Genomic DNA, 16,617 nt, shown 5'->3' with positions numbered 1-16,617 from the left:
ACCCTGCCCCACCTCGTGGGTATAAAAGGAAGGACGCTGGCAACATGCAGATATGTTTTCGCTTCAGAGCCAAGTGTATTCTTCACTCCACAAGCCATTCTGAGTTTTCACTCTTAGAGACGAGCTACTCTCCAGATGTTGGTGTGATGTCAAATTCCAGCGAGATTCACAATGCCTGTTGATCTATGCAGTGATTGCCAGACGTGTGTTTTCTCCCTGGTCGCTTCAGCATTTGCAGAGTCTATTTCCTCTCATTTTAGAGTTGATACATCCAAAACAACAGTGAAAGATGTCTCGTCCGTGCACTTCTGGTTGCGGTCGGATGGTTTCTGAATCTGATGGGCACAATAGCCGCTTTGTGTGTTTGCCGTTTAGCGGGACCGCTCCCTTTCGGTTCCCACCACTCCCTTTCGAGATCAGGTGGTGAACCTGCAAGCGCTGCCCCTGGAGGAGGTAGACCCACCCTTGGCACTGCTCTGTCCAGTACGTGCCAACCTAGACAGAATACAGTGTTTCAGGCCCTCAGACAAGCTCGTTGTCTGTTATGGGGGGAAGCTGAAGGGAAAGGCTCTATCCAAGCAAAGTTTGTCTCACTGGATAGTTGATATACCAGCAGCAAGGTCGACCATGCCCCCTTGGTGTGAAGGATCTTTCCACCCGGAGTGTGGTTTCCTCTTGGGCTCTAGCGCATGGCGCCTCGCTAAGAGACATCTGCAGAGCTGGAGGCTGGGCGACACCAAAGTCCTTTTAGGCAAGTCATGCCACTCGGCCGCCATCTTGGCAACGCCTCAGGGCAGCTATTTCGGACTAACAAGACCAGGCTCCTATCTAAATGAATGGGCAGAGAGTCAGAACTGCACATTCACTGGTCACCGGGACATAAAAAACTGCATGTATAGAAACAGCAGTAAAATATGATAAAAATCGCTGAAAAAGTTTGATGACTTTGCCCCAAAATAAGGTTTAAAACACCTTTTTCCCTCACAGGTTATACTTTACTACGCATGCGCAAGGGTTCTCTCCCTCTCTGACGTGCGCGCGCTGCACGGTTTGAAGCACAGTATGTGTGAGCTCTCGCTCGCTCGCTCTAGATTCTGGGAGATTTTAACTAATTTGCGGGCATCAGGGAGCCGCTATAAATATGCGGTAGACACTTGGGATGTCTGATATTTACACAACGCACACACACTGCATATCAAATCTGCCGCCTTTTCAAACAGTAACGTATTTTCCACTGTCGCAAACCTCAACTGTGCGCATGCGTCAGTGGAACCAGACGATAGGCTTAAATGTTTCCCGGCTTGACTGTTAAAGGCAGACGATTGGCTTTCCAGAGGGAGGGGCGGGACATGTTCATACAACCGCCATCTTTGGCGTTACGGGTTTTCCCTATATAGTTGTATTGAGGATTGAGTAAGTGGCATGTCTCTATAAATAGTCTCTGGCGACACCCAACACATTTGCCAGATTCTACAATCTCCGAGTGGAGCCAGTATCCTCTCGTGTACTTGCTTCAACTAGCCGGTGGATCTGCTCAGGTGTCTTCGCTTGCTCACCATTCCACTTCCTCGCACTGGATACGTGCGATATTTCCTCAGGTGAGTTTCCCCGAGAAGCCCAGAGTTCCTCCATACTATTGCAGTCAACGCCAGAGTCTATGCCTGCGGCAGCTTTCGCATTGACTAGGTGCCTCCATGTGCATGGTTCCCCACTGGTGACCCCCACATGTGTATGTAAGCCTCTCTGAGCATGTGTCTTTCCCTTGGCAAGCCACCTTGCCGCCCCTGGGGTTGAAACATTCCACCCTGTTGGCTGGACACCCCAGTGTTCTTCCATATGTTTCCCGCCCAGGTCATATGTGTATTTTTAAGTCCCCCTCCCTTCGGGCTGGCATTGATTGCATATTTCCACTGAAATATACTTCCCAGTGTACCTTGGTATTCCTGTGTTAAGTAGGAGTCCTTCGTTCGTGCTAGTCTCACGTCAGGGAGCTCAGACTTACGCAGGGTACTGGAAGACAGCGAGTGGCGAGATTAGACTGGGAACCCCATTCGTCTTCACGACGGAACTCATAGTGACTACGAAAGGAAACGTCTCGGTTACGGGTGTAACCCTCGTTCCCTGAGTAGGGAACGGAGAGGTTACGTCTCCCTGCCACTTCCGCTGTGCCGTGGGAATTGCCTGAGTTCAGTCTCGGCTCCTCAGCGAAGAAACATATCTGCATGTTGCCAGCGTCCTTCCTTTTATACCCACGAGGTGGGGCGAAGTTAAGCTATGCAAATTCCGCAGACCCATGGCATTTTCTTGCCATTGGCTCGTTTTATATTTCTCGAAGTTGATAGGCTTTCTAAGCGAAACCCATTTGTCGTCACGACATAACATCTCCGTTCCCTACTCAGGGAAATAGGGTTACATCCGTAACGGAGACGTTTTCACTATAGTTTGAATATTGATGTACGCTACAGAGTTGATAATTATGGCCCGTTCAATTGAGCGTTGGACCACTCATTTGTTTGGCTGTAAAATAAGTGAATATTTAAAAATTCCCTATAAATAAATTAATCATTCCCTTTGAGCTAAATTGACCTGTTTCCCTTATAGATCCAATATATTGGCACACCAGCATATATACATATATAATGGTTTGAAAAACTCACAATAAATACTTTATTAACATTATAATGAGAACACTACTGTAATAGAATGTTGTGAATTCATCATGCTTTAGTTGCCATGGGACAAAAGTGGGTCACAAGACCGTTCTGAGAGAGTGTGCTGTCAAAGAAACAACATCAACAACGCAATTCAAAATGTTTTTTTGATGCGAGACTTTTAGTTTGAAAGACAAACATGAACATTCATCTGTCAGATTGAGTTTAAGTAAAGAGTGCATGAGAAAAATGCGTTGTCCCGATTCAGTAACTTGCGGTCAGATGAGATTACACTGTCAGCTATTACACTGTGTTGACTCAAAAGGGGCGCCACATGCTGTATCACTAACGCAAAATAAACTACGAGCATACAACGTTGTAGTTACGTTGTCAATTAGTAAGTTATTAAATAAAAGTAAAGTACCAATAAATGATGTAACTAGTGTGTTAGCTGGGAAATATTTGTATGCAGGTATGACATTTATTCTATTCATAGGCTTCCATGTTTCATTAACAGTTCATGTTAGTATTGTGTATATTCACCATGGTAACTGTTGTTCCCTATCGGTCAGTCACTACAACGTAGGTCATGACTGACCAATAGGAATCTCGCTAGAGAGGCCAATCTACTTCGAGTGAAACTAAAACAAGCCAATACACATTGGCGTGCAATCATTTGCATCAGCTGCGCGCCCTCGTTAGCGCGGGTATAAACGAGCAGCTGGTGCGATTGCACACTAGCTTTTTGCTTCGGAGCCAAGCACTTCGTATGCTGAACAGAGTGAATTTGAAAGCAAGCCTCTTCTGGATCTCTCCACTTTGGTGCGGGCGTGACGGCACAACAGCGCGAGCGGTCTTTTTCTCTTCTCTCTCTCTCTTCTTTGTTTGTTGTTTTAAAACTGAGCAAACAAAAAAGCTGTTTTCACGGCTGGTAAGGTGCGCGGTTAAAACGCTCAACGGCCGTTTTTACGGCTGGTAAGGTGCGCGATTAAAGCGCTCAACGGCCGTTTTTACGGCTGGTAAGACCAGCGAGAGAGAATCGCGCACAGACAGGTGCACATTCCTGTCTGTGTTCGCTGTGACCGTTCCCCTGCGTGCTTCAGCACCAAGAAGAGCAGTCTCTAAAAGAGCTTACACAGATAGTTTGCGTCTTTTTCAAGATGACATTCTATCTGTGTGTTTCTGGATGCGGTCGTTACCTGGGGTCGCGGGATGGTCACGATCGCTGCCTTGTGTGTCTGGGCCTCGAACACGCACAGGCAGCGTTCGTGGATGAGTCATGTACCCATTGTGGGAAGATGACCATCTCGGAGCTGAGGTCGAGACTCACGTTCCTGCAAAGGGGCGGAGTCCCCGTGCCTGCACCTCGTTCCAACCCCCCTTCGCGGGTTGCTTCGGGCAGTGACACGGGTGACCTGAGGATTACAGTGAGCGCGCTTCCTTCGGGGAACCAACCCCCTAGGAACCCTCACTCCTCTCATGCTCCGCAACCAGTTGAGCTGCCAACGGAACGGTTTGGACCGTCCTCGAGATGTGTACCGGTCGTTTCATTCGGCGCTCCCTGCGACGACCAGATGTCGATCGCTGCATCGGAGGGTGGGTCAGACCTCTCCGCGGACGACGGCTCGGAGCCGCTGCCTCCTTCAGGTGTGCCAGCGGTGCCAGAGTCGGACCCGGAGATGATGGCCATGCTTTCCCGGGCCGCCAACAGGATCGGGCTCGTGTGGAACCCTCCACCGTGTCCCGAGCCCTCGAGGTTGGACGATTGGTATCTCGGGGTGGCGCGCGCTGGTTCTCAGCAACCCACCCCAGTGCCTTTCTTCCCGGAGGTGCATGAGGAGCTCACAGGGACGTGGACGGCACCTTTTACTGCCAGAAACCGTCTCGGTGGATCCTCCTCCCTCACCACACTTGATGGCGTGGCAGCTAAGGGATACACGCGTATCCCGCCAGTGGAACGGGCCGTTGCTATGCAACTGTGCCCTAACTCCACTTGGCGTGGAGAACCGTGTCTTCCTTCCCGGGCTTGTAAGTACTCGTCGGACCTGACCGGCAAGGCTTACAAGGCCTGTGGGGAAGCTGCCTCTGCCATGCACGCCATGGCGTTGTTGCAGGTTCATCAGGCCAAGGCACTGAAGGACCTGCACGAGGGTGGTCATGATCCACAAGTTCTCCAAGAACTTCATGCCGCAACTGACCTCGCGCTCCGTGCGACGAAGGTCACTGCGCGGTCAGTGGGTCGTGCGATGTCCACACTGGTGGTCCAGGAACGCCACCTCTGGCTGTGTCTGGCTGACATGCGGGAGACCGACAAGATCAGGTTCATTAACTCCCCCGTGTCCCAGACCGGCCTCTTCGGCGACGCGGTCGAGAACTTCGCCCAGCAGTTCTCGGCTGTACAGAAGCAGACTGAGGCCATTAGACACATCTTGCCGCGGCGGTCAGCTGCTGCCTCCACCCCACTGCCCGCGGCTCCTCGGTCTGCTCGTCGCCGTGGGCGTCCGCCTGCGTCTGCCCCTGCTCCCGCGCTGCAGCAGCAGCCTCCATCCAAGCGGCACCGTGGAGCCAGTCGCAGGCAGGGCGCCCCGCCCGTCCAGGCCCCCGCCAAGAGGGGCGGCAAAGCCAAAGGTAAGCGGCCCTAGGACGGGCGACCCAGAGGTGGAAGGGACTGCTCTCCAGGAGACGATGACTGCATCGCTCCCTCCCCCGGAAGAGGGCCGGGTGGAAAATCCTTTGTTTCGTTTTGTTTGTGTTCCGCCGCTGGCCTTAAAACCAGCGGTACCCAAATTTTCAATAAAAGAGCAGTTTCTATCATCTCTGGGTCCGAAGAGGGCCCGGAGAGTAGTGGGGGGTCAGAATCCTCACCACTCTCATCCGCCTCTTCTATCGCCAGCCGGCAGCTGCGTACGGTCCGAGAACGCCATCGAGCCGCCTCCCGCACCTCCTGCCCCGTGGAACCAGGTAAGTGCTGCACAGCACACTCAGACCCCGCTACGGGCCGCCTCCCAGAGAGAGCCTCCCGAGCTGCGTCCCTGTGTTCCACCTCGCTGCCCCACTCCGGGTACGCCTACGGTCCCTTTGGTCCCGCTTGTACGGTCTCTGCGAGCCTGGTTAGCGCTCCCCAGGCCGTCTCGCTGGCTCATTCGAACCATCAGGCTCGGCTATGCGATTCAGTTCGCCCGGCGTCCCCCCAAGTTTCGGGCCATCCACTCCACTACAGTGAGAGCAGCCGATGACCATGTCTTGCGTGCGGAGATCGCAGTCCTACTGGCGAAGGATGCGATAGAGCCGGTCCCTCCAGCCGATATGAGGTCAGGGCACTACAGTCCCTACTTCATTGTACCCAAGAAAGGTGGTGGGTTACGACCGATCTTGGATCTGCGAGTTTTGAATCGGAGCCTCCACAAGCTACCGTTCAAAATGCTCACGCAGAGACGCATTTTCGAATGTATCCGTCCCCAAGATTGGTTTGCAGCGATCGACCTGAAGGACGCGTACTTTCATGTCTCGATTCTTCCTCGACACAGGCCATTTCTGCGCTTTGCGTTCGAGGGTCGAGCATATCAGTACAAAGTCCTACCCTTCGGGCTGTCCCTGTCCCCCCGTGTCTTCACGAAAGTCACGGAGGGGGCCCTTGTTCCCATGAGAGAACAGGGCGTTCGCATCCTCAACTATCTCGACGACTGGCTCATACTAGCACACTCTCGAGATCAGCTATGCGAACACAGGGACCTAGTGCTCAGGCACCTCAGCCAGTTGGGTCTTCAGGTCAACTGGGAAAAGAGCAAACTCTCCCCTGTGCAGAGGATCTCTTTTCTCGGTATGGAGTTGGATTCGGTCGCCCAGACAGCGCGCCTCACAGAGCAGCGTGCTCAGTCGGTGCTGAACTGCTTGAACACGTTCAAGGGCAGGACAGCGGTCCCACTGAAACTCTTTCAGAGGCTCCTGGGGCATATGGCAGCAGCATCAGCGGTAACCCCGCTCGGCCTGCTACATATGAGACCGCTTCAGCACTGGCTTCACGGCCGAGTCCCGAGATGGGCGTGGCGTCATGGCACTCACCGGGTGGCAATCACACCGGCGTGCCACCAGACCTTTAGCCCGTGGTCAGAGCCCTCGTTCCTGCGGGCAGGAGTCCCCTTGGAACAGGTGTCCAGGCATGCTGTGGTATTCACAGATGCCTCTGCCACCGGCTGGGGTGCCACGTACAACGGGCATGCAGTGTCAGGGGTGTGGACGGACCCTCAACTGCGTTGGCACATCAACTGCCTCGAGTTGCTAGCAGTACATCTCGCCCTGACCCGCTTGAAAAGACGGCTACAGGGCAGGGACGTGCTGGTCCGTACGGACAACACTGCGACCGTTGCGTACATCAACCGACAAGGTGGTCTACGCTCCCGTCGCATGTCGCAACTCGCCCGCCATCTCCTCCTCTGGAGTCAGAAGCATCTGAGGTCGCTTCGAGCCATGTATGTCCCCGGCTTGCTCAACCGTGTGGCCGACGAGCTATCACGAGCTGTGCTCCCGGGAGAATGGCGACTCCACCCCCAGGCGGTTCAGCTGATCTGGAGAGAGTTCGGGGAGGCTCAGGTAGACCTGTTTGCCTCCTCAGAGACCTCCCACTGCCAGCTGTTTTACTCCCTGACCGAGGGAACACTCGGCACGGACGCACTGGCACACAGCTGGCCCCGGGGCCTTCGCAAATATGCGTTTCCCCCAGTGAGCCTACTTGCGCAGACACTGTGCAAAGTCAGGGAGGACGAGGAGCAGGTCCTTCTGGTGGCTCCCTATTGGCCCACCCGGACTTGGTTCCCAGAACTCATGCTCCTTGTGACAGTCCCTCCCTGGCCCATTCCTCTGAGGAAGGACCTTCTGACTCAGAGACGGGGCACCCTATGGCACCCGCGTCCAGACCTCTGGAAACTCCATGTCTGGTCCCTGGACGGGACGCGGAGGTTTTAGGTGACTTACCCCCTGAGGTACTTAACACCATCACTTCAGCACGGGCGCCGTCCACGAGACGTGTTTACGCCCTGAAGTGGAACCTGTTCGTCAAGTGGTGTTCTTCTCGCCGAGAAGACCCCCGAAGATGTCCGATAGGGTCTGTGCTTTCCTTCTTGCAGCAGGGGTTGGAGCGTAGACTGTCTCCCTCCACCCTCAAAGTACATGCTGCCGCTATTTCAGCTTATCACGACCACATAGATGGCAAAGCAGTGGGAAAGCACGACCTGGTCGTCAGGTTTCTTAGGGGGGCGAGACGATTAAATCCTCCTCGACCCCCCTCCATACCCTCTTGGGATCTTTCCCTGGTGCTTCGAGCACTTCAGGATGTTCCCTTTGAGCCTCTGCAGTCAGTAGACTTAAAGCTTCTTTCCATGAAGACTTTGCTGCTGGTTGCACTGGCCTCTGTCAAGAGGGTAGGAGACCTGCACGCATTTTCGGTCGACGAATCGTGCCTAGAGTTCGGGCCGGGTGGCAGCCACGTGGTACTAAGACCCCGGCCTGGCTATGTGCCCAAGGTTCCTACCACTCCCTTCAAAGACCAGGTAGTGAACCTGCAAGCGCTGCCTTTGGAGGAGGCAGACCCAGCCCTGGCTTTGCTCTGTCCCGTTCGCGCTCTGCGTATGTACGTGGACAGAACTCAAAGCGTCAGGACCTCAGACCAGCTCTTTGTCTGTTACGGAGGCCAGCAGAAGGGAAAGGCTGTCTCCAAGCAGAGGATGGCCCACTGGATAGTGGATGCCATCGCCTTGGCTTACCAAGCACAAGGCGTGCCCTGCCCGCTCAGGCTGCATGCACACTCCACGAGAGGCGTTGCATCCTCCTGGGCGCTGGCACGTGGCTCCTCGCTAACAGATATCTGTAGAGCTGCGGGCTGGGCGACACCTAACACGTTCGCTAGATACTATAGCCTACGTGTAGAGCCGGTGTCCTCCCGTGTTCTCACCCTAGACGGGTAGAAGCACTGAGAGGTCTGGCTCTGTCGGCTTGCTGCACCCTACTGTGCACCCTTATTGATCCAGAGTAAAACCTGTTGAGTCCTCCAAAACCCCTCGGCCCGGACTTGGCGGAGCGTCCGGCGCCAGGCCCTTATCCGCTGAATCCTTGAGAACCGGATCTGGGCTGGGTTCCATTTGTGTGACCCTACGGGGATCCCATATGTGTATATTCCACGGCTGCTCCTATCGGAAGCCCGTGTCTTTCCCTTGGGCTAAGTCACCCTTTATTTCATATGCAGTACAGCCTTCGGCTAGTCCATATGCATTTCCACATAACTCTTTGAAGAAGTGGCTTCCGCAGCGTTCCTTCCTAAACAGAAAGGGCACGCTTTCCCAGTGTTATCCAATATCTCACTGTATGGGTTATTACGGAACAACAGTGTCAGACTCACTCTGTGTAAGCCTCCGCCTATCGTCCTTCCAGGCAAGAAGGTGTAGAGGCTTGCACGGGGGCGCTGGATGGGGTGCAGCGGCTGTGGCGCTTTGGTAGGGATTCCTATTGGTCAGTCATGACCTACGTTGTAGTGACTGACCGATAGGGAACGTCTCGGTTACATATGGTAACCCTCGTTCCCTGAGGGAGGGAACGGAGACGTAGGTCCCGTCGCCACATCCGCTGCCGCCCGCCGGGGCGGCCAGCTTCTCAGGCTTGGCTCCTCAGCAAAAAACTAGTGTGCAATCGCACCAGCTGCTCGTTTATACCCGCGCTAACGAGGGCGCGCAGCTGATGCAAATGATTGCACGCCAATGTGTATTGGCTTGTTTTAGTTTCACTCGAAGTAGATTGGCCTCTCTAGCGAGATTCCTATTGGTCAGTCATGACCTACGTCTCCGTTCCCTCCCTCAGGGAACGAGGGTTACCATATGTAACCGAGACGTTTCCATAACCGCAAAATGCCATTTTATTTTCACTTTATGTTATTTTTTATATTTTTAAATGAGTTTAGTTTGGCACTGCTAATTAATATGACTGTGGTGGATCATACCAACTTAACTATATTAACAAAAACTAGTTTTTAGTTTTAAAAACTAGCTATATAAATTCCTCATTCATTCATAGTTTGGGACTGTTATTTAATAACCTTACCTAATAGGCCTACTATTTATTCATCAGTAGCCTATTATTCTTACAATTTATGTGTATGTTAAGTAAAGGGTACGTGTGTCAACAATATTTTGTGAAATAAATTTGCATTGTTTTTTTTCTTCAAACAAATTTACTATACTATATAGCTTTATTATAATATAGCTTATATATATATATATATATATATATATTCTAAAAAAGTGGGTCGTGGCTTGATGACAATGGGACAATGTGGGTCCCATGGCCAAACCAGTTGAGAACCACTGATATAGGGTGTGTTTGGTTCAGTTAATTTACTTGCTTCCAAAGTGTTTCAGTTTACCAGTGTTCATTCACTCATCAGCTTCAGCTCAAGCAGCTCAAAAATTATTATTGGATTATTTGAAACAATCATATTCCTTTTAAATGTTTTCTTTTTACATGATTCTTTAGGGGTCTTAACGGTACACAAACAGGATGGGTCGGTGGTACCTAAAACGGAGGTGAAAACTAAACACAAAATTGCTTCTTTCATCTGTTTTTATTTTATTAAACTGTGTTTTTTAACAAACGTGCCTGTGTTTAAACAAATTAAACTATAATTACAATTGTTTTAAGTAAAAATCTAATCTATCTTGGCTAATGCTATGAAGTATATAGGGAGCCCTTAATGACACATCACTATAATATTAAATGTTACAATTAACAACAGAGCCCAAATTATTAAATTCAGTTGCTATTTTTAGATATAAAAATCAATGCTAAAAAAAACCCCAAAAAAAGTAAGTCGCACATAAGGCAGGTTTTGCATTAACTTCTAAATTTAATTATAAAGTTCGTTTTATACTCCAATTCATTTAAAAAAAAAATCATTTACACAGTGGTTGTCATGATTTGTTTTCATGACAAATTTATTTAAATATGCATTAAATAATCAAGACATTACTAACAGGTTAAGTAAATATAATATTTATACTACAGAGCTGTTGAATGCTTGATTCTGATTGGTTGAGAACGTTCTAAGGTGTGCAATTATTTTCATGGAAACGCACGGCTAAAGTACTTTCAGGCAGGTTTGACCGCATTACAGTTCCATATCACTGTGCGTAGTTAACTGTAATAACGGAAAATAGGATCCAATTCATAACAAGAAAAAACATGCAGCCCCATGCACTTGATCTGCAATTTTCGATGTCTAACTTCACAATCAAAGGACACATGCAGTTTAAGTTTAATAAATAAAGTATATAGTCATATAAATAGAAAATTAAACTGAATATATAAAATATATTGTTAGTCCTGCTGCACGGGTTTTCGTAATTATTCCAGATAATATAACAAATAAATAATTATTGATAGGCCTACTTATTAAAGGGCTTTGTGTGTTTAATTTATTAGGTTATCTACTGTCAATTATAGAAAACAAGAACGAATTAATAAAAAATAATTTAATAATTTAATTAATAGATAGCCTTTAATAATATTGACGCGCATGCTTTTCTGTCTCATTATTGCAACCTCTCTCTCATAACTGCATTAATAACTGTATAAAGCCGGGACACACTTACTAAGGCTAGTTATGAATGTAATTTGATACTTATGTTATGACTGATCATGCCCAAACGCGTGCTCAGCGCGTTCAGTCTGTGTTCACAGTCGGTGTTTAAGACCTGCTACAGTCGATGGAAACAGAGTCTTCGAATGTTTCATTGAGTCGTAAGTGTGTCCCCATCATTAGTCTGCTATCAGTGGCTCAACCCTCCGTTACTAACTCTAAAATGACGTTTTGGAATTAGCAACAGAGGCATGGGATTAGATGCGTAAGTAATTAGTCCTACATACAAGAGCGTTTTAATGGCAAAAGCTTGACAAACGTCTTGAAATGCATCATCTGAACAATGTTTTGAGGTGTGGTAACTGTAGTATAAGCGAAATAATTAACTTCAGGCCGTTGAATTACTAGAAAAATAATGTTAAAAATAACTCCGCTTCGCGTCGTGACCGCATTACCACATCGGGTGTGCATTATTTTTCCAATAATTCAATGGCCTGTCGTCAATTATTCCTTACATAATGTATAGGCATATATGCTGCATATACAAAATGCTCCTGTCTAGAGATAATTTCTCTAGCAAACTAACCTGCTGTCGACACAAAATGCCTGTGGTAAATGTAATGCTACGTTAGATATTATTCTCCTTATGACCTATACTGGGACCAACCACCTGGGGGTGATCGAGACGTTTTGGCTCCACTTTTCAGGACTTGTGCGGCATGCTTGTTCAGGACAAATACATGTACCATTACACCCCTAATATTAATAATCTAGCAGTGTTCATTTTCCGTCATACTTTTGGTAAACAGAATGCTTTAAAATGTCAAGTGCACTTCAAGTGCATTTATGTCATTTTTTGCAAATGTAAATTTTAATATTACATCTATCTTGTGTATCTTGTGTAAATTTAACATTTAATTTAATTTTCAACAACAATATTGATCTGCCTGCATTGAAACCTTTATATGGGAACTTAACTGAGCTGGACGATGACCTCACGGTTTTCTCCCGAGCGGCTATATATATATGAACTAAATTAATAACTTTTTTACAACAAAAATGAAACATCACTGAACTTACTTAAGCTGGACTGTGACGCTATTTTCTTCTGGAAACAAACTGTTGAATTGTTTTCCTGTTAACTCTGTAAAGCTGCTTTGAAACAATCTGTATTGTAAAAAGCACTATATAAATTAAATGTGACTTGATATAGCTCAAACAGCAATGCCAAAAAACATATTCCTTTTAGATGTTTTTTTTGAAAAATAGATGAATTACTAATAACAACTCTTTGTCAACAAATTGCCATGACGCACCTTAGTTGTTGACTGTGTTGCATAGCATGTACATGAATTTGGGGGCTGAGGCATCAAGACAGGGGTGTGATACTTTTGGGTAGGGGCGTGTTTGTTTTGTTTTGTTTTACCAGGAATGGCTTACTGTACCTTTAGGGCTGTTTATTAAAGCCTGCACTAGGGAAACTTTTACCTGTTATGGCCACATGGTGCCCATCTTTAATGTTACTGTTATATTTTTTTATGTTAATGCAGACAAAAACTAGATAATTTTATTTGTTGGTTTAATATAATTTTTCTTAAAATGATTTGAATGTGTTTATAACACTTTTTGAATATTTCCAGCACATTTTAACATATTTTCATACCACTTTATCTCTAGTTAGATATGCGATCATATACAGGCTATTACCTTCAGGAGGAAGTGTGTAGCGAGCATACTCTGGAAAATAATCTTCAAGTTTGGATTTTCCTGCCAGGATCTTTTCTGCCAGCATGTCCTGTTTGTTGAGGAACAAGATCACTGAAATGGTCCTTAAAAACCTGTTTGAAAACACACAGAGTGAGACAGTTTGAGCATGTCTTTATATGTATATATCTGATGACAATTCTAGACGTTCAGCCGCAGCTTTCAGCCACAATTTTACACGATAAGCCTTTGTATTTAAAGTTGCCATCTGTCTTCTCTCTTTGACTTAAAAAATAAAATGTTAGGCATGGGTGCAATGAGCAAAAAGATCCCTGTAGGAATTTTTACATCACAATAACTGTATATAACTGTATAGTTATTTTTGCTGGAAAAATATTATATGTATGGTATATGTGGAATATATATGTGGTAATCAAAGATTTGCATAAATATATATATATATATATATATATATATATATATATATATATATATATATATATATATATGTGTGTGTGTGTGTGTGTGTGTGTGTGTGTGTATATATATATATATATATATATATATATATATATATACCTAGTTCTGGCATGAAACTCTTGATGGGGCAGCATGATTAGGTCCTTAAATCATTTGGTGGCAATCACATTATTATCTACATAGTGCAGCTAATTGATTGCTGTTGCATCAGCCAGTATTCAAATACTGGTAGCAATGCTGTTAGCAGTCTGCAACGTGCTTATAGAAAGCATCTGAAATAAACAACTAAGAAAATTAAACACTCTCTTGTCACAGTTGTATTTTGTTAAGTTTGTTTTCATTGGACTTGTCTGCCTGTCAACACGTCAAGTGTCATCTTCATTGTCATCTTCAGTTAATCTCATCTGTATCACCTGTGTTCAGTTAATCATCGTCATCTGTGTCACCTGTTCAGTTAATCATCGTCATCTGTGTTTGCATTTAAGTTCCGTCTGTTCAGTCAATCTTTGTCCGATCTATGATGTGTATAGCGTGTGTTGCTGCCTGTCTGCTCTCCTTTATATTATTATCATTAAACCTTCGTGTTGGAAATTTATCTTCATCTTTGTCTGCCTTCATGGAACCACACGTGACACTTTTACTCCATATCCCTGTGCTGACAGTGTGGTTTGCTTATTAAATGAGCAATCATAACAGTTTAATCTAGTGTTATGTTTAACAGTCTGTGGAGTAATTTACTAAGCATATTAGCTGCTGCATTTATGCAATTGACCTATCGGTAAGCCCCACCCCCTGACTTACTATTGCTAACTCGGACAAACAAACAGAGTTGCTAACTAAACAATGACAACAATTACAATGACAGCTGTCAGTATGAAAACCTTGTCCCACAAAATTTTTGATAAATTTTGGGCACAGAAGGACCACCTCTCGTCGAGGAACATTCAAGTGGGACCTAAATATGCTATGGAGGGATATATAAAAGATTTTAAAATAAATATGGTGGGTAACAAGATTAATTTGGAAGCGAGAGTTTGCGGATCAAAATGCAAGAGGGAGACGCCTCATGTAACTGTCATCACAATTGCAGGTGACAACATCCAGGAACAACATCATTATCTACATAGCGCAGCTGATAAGCCAATGAGCTGCGGCCAATAAGCTGCGGCTCAACATTCAAATATTGGTAGTGATGCTGTTAAGGCAGGTGTACACAGTGTGAGTTTGGACAGTCGGGAGATTGTGAGATATTGCACACGATACGTCAGCACACGTCAGTTAATTTGATAATCGCGTCAAAGCAGCTGGTACAAGGCACGACTGTCCTGCATGAATTTTATCCCGAGCCGGTGGCAATCACATGAGCTTTCACGCTAAACACAGAGACCGGAGTTTCAATGTTGCAAGCAACTATAGCTTCAGATAGAAAAATGACAGCAATGTGTGTGCAAATGATTTATTGAAAAGCAGAGAACAGTAGCCATTCCTTTCAGCATAAACAACATAAATAGAGAGAGAGAGAGAGAAGTGTGTGTGTGTGTGTGTGTGTGTGTGTGTGTGACAGTGTATGCGCACATTGTATGGTTGCTGCCACTGAGCTATAGTCCCATCGATCTAGCCTGTGACGTGGTTGTGTATGATTTGGCATTAGGGGACAGCCTATACGTTGGTGAAAATCGGGCCGACTCCCCGAATTTTTTAAACACGTTTAAAAATGATCGGGAGGTCAGGAGGTACTCGTAACGGGCTCGGCTCGGCTCGTAATTCCTCTCACACTCTACGAGCCGCGACCATTGCAAGCATCACCGGTTTCCACGCAATCATCTGCGAGCTCCGTGTACGCCCGCAAGGGCTGTCGCGATAACCGCAACATTGCAGTACTGCGCTACTGACAGGCCAACCGCAGAAGTAACCGTAGCAACCGCGAACCACGTTTTCTTTTTTCATACCACCCTTCGTAGTTCGTACCATGTGTATTAAATGTTAAATAAGTTAATAATGATAACAAGACTGTTTATCATGGTGATTTGTACAGAGGATTCATGGATTTGGACTTAAGCCTAAACAGACAGTGAATGTGATCGACTGAGCGTGTGCGACTACCTGCGTGTGTCTTTGAAGTCAAGACATGTATATTCGTGAAAAGGTTGCCGTTTCCAAGGAAAGCGAAATATTTGTCGTAGGCTATCATCCTTTTAACGTGTAAGGGTATTTACCACGAATGGCGTCAGCACTGGTCAGCATTACACAGCGCGAGGAAGCCGTGGGGGGAAAGCAGCGAGTCACGCATTGAATCAATGCCATTGGTCTCTATTAAGTGAAGCATTGCTTCAGCTTTGCCCAAAAGTGAAGCATTGCTGGCCAGCTGAGCCTTGAAAAGTGGAGCTCAAAGTTAAAAAATAATTAACACCTTGTTTCATTACATCTCTCATTTTAGGAATCAGCTTTTTTGAACGTTTTCGTTGAATTAACGGTTTAATGACTCACTCAAAGACAGTCCGTTGGCGTAATACACCCTCCACCTGTATAGATCTCCTACGGGGGATTAATTCATGTGTGTTACATGTGCAGCAGCAGCAGAATTGTCACGTTCACCAGCTGGAGTGCCCTTGAGAGCCACCAAGGGGGCACTCCATCACGGACTAGTGTTCATTGCCATTCCATAAAAGACTACATACCCCATAATTCTATGCTCCTTTTCATCCTCATTGATTGTCTACAGCTGTTACTTATTAGCTCTGTCTACAAACGCCTGGTTCATTCTGTCATTTATTACAAGGTTTTGGCTAGTGTTACACTGCATCTCTGAGAGTTAGGCTATTCCTGAGTTCATGTACCTTGGTTTTTGGATTCTATTGCCTGTCTATTGGATTACCCTTTTTGCCTGTGTTTCCTGACTTGCTGTTTATTTGGATTGTTTGCTTGTGTTTTGATTACAATTCTGGACTGTACTAATAAATGCTGCATATGGATCTTCACTAAAGTCTCAGAGCAGTTTGTAACAGAAAACCTCGCCATGTACAGATACATTATGGACCCGGTCAACTATTTATTGCAGCTTCATCAAGGAAGTTGAGCAATATGTGCATTGATTCTGTGAGTTGTCTTATCTTGTACCTTTTGATGAAGTTGAACTTAAGGACATTTTTCGTTACGTACTCA

The 16,617-nt window shown here is 46.5% G+C and overlaps 1 protein-coding gene across 2 annotated transcripts in view; it reads right to left on the bottom strand.

The window, feature by feature from the left end:
- The window catches only part of gnal (guanine nucleotide binding protein (G protein), alpha activating activity polypeptide, olfactory type), a 179,089-nt gene that overhangs the window by 15,903 nt on the left and 146,569 nt on the right, over positions 1–16,617 (bottom strand). For both annotated transcript variants that reach the window (XM_077244361.1, XM_077244362.1), the window contains one exon: positions 12,979–13,109. In XM_077244361.1, the coding sequence (XP_077100476.1) occupies positions 12,979–13,109 (131 nt within the window). The remainder of the gene's footprint in view (positions 1–12,978; positions 13,110–16,617) is intronic.

Source organism: Siphateles boraxobius, unplaced genomic scaffold (genome assembly GCF_051911475.1).
Source record: "Siphateles boraxobius isolate OS27281-9 unplaced genomic scaffold, OSU_SipBor_1 26, whole genome shotgun sequence".
NCBI classification, from domain to species: Eukaryota; Metazoa; Chordata; class Actinopteri; order Cypriniformes; family Leuciscidae; genus Siphateles; species Siphateles boraxobius.
Note: the sequence above shows the minus strand (reverse complement) of the source record. Positions and strands in the feature narration are given on the sequence as shown.